The sequence below is a fragment of the Pteropus vampyrus genome, unplaced genomic scaffold, assembly GCF_000151845.1.
Source record: "Pteropus vampyrus isolate Shadow unplaced genomic scaffold, Pvam_2.0 Scaffold25, whole genome shotgun sequence".
Lineage (NCBI taxonomy): Eukaryota > Metazoa > Chordata > Mammalia > Chiroptera > Pteropodidae > Pteropus > Pteropus vampyrus.
In genome coordinates, this window is record NW_011888806.1 from 3,865,496 (window position 1) to 3,871,090 (window position 5,595).

The following is a 5,595-nucleotide window of genomic DNA, read 5'->3' on the forward strand; positions in this document are numbered from 1 at the left end:
TAAAGTAATTTATAAATGTCACCTTTAATGTCTTGAAATGATAGGGATCACCTGAAATCCAGATTATCTCGGGAGTGCTGTGCTTTGGAGTGATATGCTAAACTCCAAAAATTTCAGGTACCGATTAATGAAACATACATATAAATTCTGCGTATCAAGCCTATTTTTCAAATGTAATTACAAAATTAGAGATAAAGGAAAAAAATCCTCTTGGACTACATGAAAAATTGGCAACAAGCTAAAAAGTATTTTTAAACCAAGATTTATTTCTCTGAATATTTTAGTACTCTATCATGTTTACTGTGTTCAAGCTCTTTCCAACACTGTAAGTAGCCCCTATACCTACTACTGGCTACATTTACTTCTTTCTTATTAAGAAAAATATCACACCAGGAAACAAATAACACTATTAGCATGTATACCCAAGGTAACACTAAAGTTTCATTTAACTAACATTAAGAAGGTATCAAAATGATTTGGGGGGAAAAAAGGATTCATGTTAAAAATAACAGAGACTTGGAATAATTTAACCTATACTTAAGAGTTCAAACCAGCAGGCTCAGACCACCTTCTGTTCATATTTGTTTTGTCTGCCCTGAACGGTATTTTGTTTTTCTTTAAATTCGTTACCATAAAAAGGAATGAAGTACTTATATAAGATGAACTTTATACTAAGTGAAAAACTTTATACTAAGTGAAAAGCCAGGGGTGGCTCCATAGTGTAGTGGTTAGCACGTCTGCTTTACATGCAGAAGGTCCTGGGTTCACGCCACAAGTGGAGCCACAGACCATACCCGGGTGCACCGGGCCCAGGTGCACGCCGCGAGCGTGTGGGATGACCCGCCTTCAGAGATCCAGTTCTTAAGGGGAAAAGGCAACATACATAGCTCAGGGGTGGAAGTTCCCAGAGGGGGTGGGGAGGAAAGTGAAAAGCCAGGCACAAAAGATCATTAAATGATCCCATATATGAAATGTCCAGAATAGGCATATCTATAAATTCAGAGATGAGTGGTTGCCTAGGGCTGGGGGAGGGAAATGGTTGAGTGATTGCTAATGCATAAAAGGTTTCTTTCTGGAACAATTAAAATACTCTATAATTAGATTACAGTGATGGTTGTACACTCTGTAAATATACTAAAAATTACTAAATTATACACTTTAAATAGGTGATCTTTATAACATGTAAATTATATCTCAATAAAGCTATTAAATTGATGACCAACGCTAAATAAAAACCCAGCCTTTTCACTTTATTTGATAAATTAGAATATCTGATAAAAATGGGCTATCACTGATATCAAACGGCCATACCCTGCTGCGCTAAGAAGCTGCTACTCCTTTTAGAAAAAAACATGTACTTTATGGTATGCCAATGTCCACCATTAAACGTCAATAGCAACCCCTTGTCATTATGGGGGTGGGGGAGCCAGGAAATAAAAGCCTCCTGACATTTTTGAGAGTTTCTAATGGGAGATGGGGGTGTTGTCCCCATTTTTGAACCATTTAAGCACAGAATAATTCAAAAGCTATGTGAGATACTGAGGGAATAACCTAAGACTCTGAAGTAAATCTCTGACATTTACCTTAATTATGATATAAAAGTTAATAATTTTCTTCAAACATAAAATATCTTTAGAAAAGTGACTATCCACTAACTATAGCACTGGATACAGGAGAGATTTTAATCATTACAGCTATAATAACCAATTACTATAAAAGGGTATAACCTTAAGTAAATCACTGTCACTTCTTTGTGGGAAAAGTTCCTTCAAGGTCTGAAGTTTAGCATCTTTAAGATCTTCTAATTCCGAAAGGTCTTCCAATTCTGAAATATCGTCATTATTTCTACCTGCCATGGCAGGAAGGCCTTCGGACTCTTCATCTTCGGATGGCTCAGAACTAAGAATATTTTCAGAGAAAAAAATATTTTGATGTATTACTGAAGTTATTTCATTATAATGCTATATATATGTAATATCTAAAGTTCTCTTCAATATAAGATCTGTAACTGTCAAAGATTACATTGTTTTGTTTTTTTCAATTCAGTATGTTTACGTATATAAATCTACATTCCCAAAGTCAGCATACTTTGAAAACATCTCAAATTATCTGGGCTGGGATGAAAAAGAACAACAAAATACCTGGTATTTTGTCCTACTCTTTTTTCACCTATACTCTGCATATCAAATGAATGTTGCAATGCTGCTCCTGAAAAATTACGAAGCCTACACTAATATAAAGATAAAAAGAATTTTCAAGGCCTAAGTGATTAGAGTCTAAGTGTTAAAACTGGAACGGTCCCATTCACCGTCAGAATCTCTGCCAGGAACAAAATATTTCTTTAGCAGACAGGGAGCATTTATTCCATGTGAGGTTTTATTCTACAACAACTAACTTTAACCTTGTTGCACCTCAGTTTATATACTCAATCTATATAAAAGATATTTAGGGCATATTTTACCCATCTATCCCCCAAATAAACAAAAAAAATCTCATTTTGAAATTCTGATTTTCTATCATGGTCAGTATTCTGGAGATTAGAGAATGTAGACTTTGCTATGTAGCTAGTTCTATTTTTTGACAGCTCTCTTACAGACATAGCCAGAATCTGTATTTTTATAATTTCTCTATGCCTAGTCAAGTTACATCAGCTGTACCTATTAGGACATTTGCAGGGATATGTAGTTTAAGCTTCTAGGTTGACTTCTTGAACCTTGTTCTGACAAACTGCTTTAAGGTATTACAAAGTAAAATCAATCTCTTCCTTTGTCACTATGCCTCTCCTTCAATATATGAAGACAATTACATTTATCTCCCTTTCCATTACACCCAGACTTCTCATTCCTGATGTACTCAACTCTGAATTCTCATTCTGCCTCTCTATCTTCACAGTTCCTACCTGATTCTGTCTCTCATTGAGAAAAGCATTCGGGCTGGAATCCTTTTACAATGCCTGCTCTGGATAATCACTTTTAAAGGTCCTTGTTTTTCTGCAGCACAATGTTAAGTTAGTGGTCAGACTCATGACCACTCAGTGAGACAAACTCAAGTGCCTCTTGAAGTAGTAAGTTATTGGTGCTGACCAGGAATTTGATTATGCCTTGCATTTAATGTCCAGTACACAGGAAATACAACTGATAAAGAAAAATTCAATACCATCATGAGAAAACAATCAGAAAAATCTGTTTTCTCTAAGAAAAGACTTGACCTCTTCAATAAGTTAAAATATTTTTAATAGAGAAGAGGAGGTGAGTGAACTATTTATGATCAAAAAAGAGTTGAGTCAAAACATCCAAATGCAGTAGATGTTTCCTTATTGGGATCCTGGTGTGGAAACCCAGCTACAAAATACAATAAATCCGAATATAAACTGGGAATGATATTAAGAGAATTGTTCACTGATAACAGTATTTTTTTGCAGGGGAGGAAATATAACCAAGTATTTAGGGGAGAAATGTTGGGATGGCTGTAATTTACACTTTAATATATTTCAGTCAATAATAACAGATGAAACAATGAAACATAAAATGTTAATTATTAAATGTAGGTAGTAGGCACATGGGTGTTCATATTATACTATTTTATTTTATTGTTTGCCTGAAGCTTTAATAATAAAAGAAAAAAATCTACAAGAACAAGAGTTGACTACTGTGATCTTCTATCTGGTCTCAGATAAAGCTATTCCTTCTGCTGAAGGCAAAGTCCCCTCTCAGTGCTAAGGGATTCTAGCCCTCTCTACTTCTTACAAGGATTCTGCTTTAACTATTAAGGATCTTCTCTCCCCAAATTTTCTATCTCCTAAGCCTACAATGTGCTCAAGACTACATTAATTCAATGAATTCAATGTGCCAGAGGTTCTAGGTACTGTAGACAAAGCAGTGAAATAAGCAAATTTTCTCCTTCATAAATTTTATAAGACTCATTTTCCATTCTCTCATTTCCTATATAGTTCTCAACTCATTATTTTATATCTTCTGTCCCACCACTTTGGTAAAAACTATCCTAAGGGCAATAATAATCTCTAAAATGTCAAATGTGATTAAAACAAACAAAAAAACCACACCTTTCATTGGTTATCTTTATCTATTTCTCTGTGGTCCCATATACTGCTGACAAATCTCTTTGAATATCTGGTCCCACACCTGCCCTCACCCCAGCATTCTGCAACCTTACTACATCTGATTTTCCCTTTACCTCTGCCTGTCCTTAAACTCTACAGGTTTTTCTTCCTTTGTACGACTCAGAAAGCTGTCAGGTTTCTCCTATAAAGTTACCATTTTCCCTTTTTTAATGATTATGTAATCTATGGGGAGATACTTTGAGACCAGCTAATGACCCTATTCCTTATCAGACTTTGAATAGTTTTAACTTCTGTTGATGATTTTTGCCTGAATCAGTTATTATAATGATAGCTGCAAAATGGTGGTATTCTAACTAGCACTCTAGCATACTTTAATTATTTGGTATTCTACTGTAAAGAGTTTTCGCTTTTCTCCCCATTTGTTCATATTTATACAGTACAGTAACTATGAAAACAGAATCATAGATGCTCTTGAAGTATATGCAGAATGAATAAAGAAGAGTTTTCCCATTTATTCATTCATACCACTTCTTATCATTTCCACAAGTACCAGCCTAGTAGTCTAAGCCTCCATCATTTCTTCCCTGGGTTACTGAAACAATATTCATGCTTCTGCTACTGTTCCCCGACAGCTTCAAAGACCTTTTAAACATGTAAGTCAGATAAGTTTACTCCTCTGCTTCATATACTTCATTAGCTTACCATCTCATTTAGAATAAAAGACAAACAGGCTGTGGGCTTAACATCCCCACTCCTTACCTTGTTATCCCAGAACCTTCATTCTGCATTATTTGCCCCCAACTTTCCTCCAAAATGCCAGGTGTAATACTACTTCAGGGGAATGGAATAGGCTATTCCAAACGCCTGGAATATATCCCCAGCCTCCCTTTCCACAGTTCACTTTCTTACCCACTTCAGGTCTTTGCTCAAGCATCATCTCAAGGAAGCCTTTACCAGCTGTGCTCTACAGAAACCATGCCCCTACCCCTGGCCCTGAACTCCATATTTCCTTTCCCATTTTGCTCACAATATCTATTATTTGACATATGGCATTTTTTTATTTATCTTTCTACTTGACCACAATACAAGCTCCATGCTATCCCACAGTGTGACCCAAAAATGTTAAAATGGGACTCAAGAACAAACCATAAAGCAATTATAGATAATCAAAGTACTTGCTAAAATAATTTTTCTTTTTATGGAAGGTTAAAAAAGTTAAATATCTGCTCTCACTAAACTTACTGAAAATCACTGTTACAGAGAAACACACACACACCCCTCTCTACATTTCTAAGTTAGGAAAAAAATAACTAAGATGCAGTAGGGAAAAAGGCAAAAAAAAAAAAAAAAAAGGGAAGTCACTAAAAATATTTCAAATTAAGTAACTTTTTCTCAAAAAACCACCAAACATGCAAATATAATAAATCTGTTAAGCTGCTTACACTATAATCACTGTGTCTTTGTTGAATTTTGTCTCTTGAACTGTATTGGAACAGTTTGGGGAAACAACATCT

At 35.2% G+C, this 5,595-nt stretch overlaps 1 protein-coding gene across 2 annotated transcripts in view; it reads right to left on the reverse strand.

Annotated features, from left to right (window-relative positions):
• The window catches only part of SMARCAD1 (SWI/SNF-related, matrix-associated actin-dependent regulator of chromatin, subfamily a, containing DEAD/H box 1), a 63,672-nt gene extending 58,077 nt beyond the window's left edge, over positions 1-5,595 (reverse strand). The window contains exons 1-2 of one of the 2 annotated variants that reach the window (XM_023528426.1): positions 5,524-5,595; positions 1,728-1,899 (exon numbers count right to left, since the gene is read on the reverse strand). In XM_023528426.1, the coding sequence (XP_023384194.1) occupies positions 1,728-1,856 (129 nt within the window). In that variant the 5' untranslated portion in view covers positions 1,857-1,899; positions 5,524-5,595. The remainder of the gene's footprint in view (positions 1-1,727; positions 1,900-5,523) is intronic. The other variant, XM_023528425.1, reaches the window with a different exon arrangement.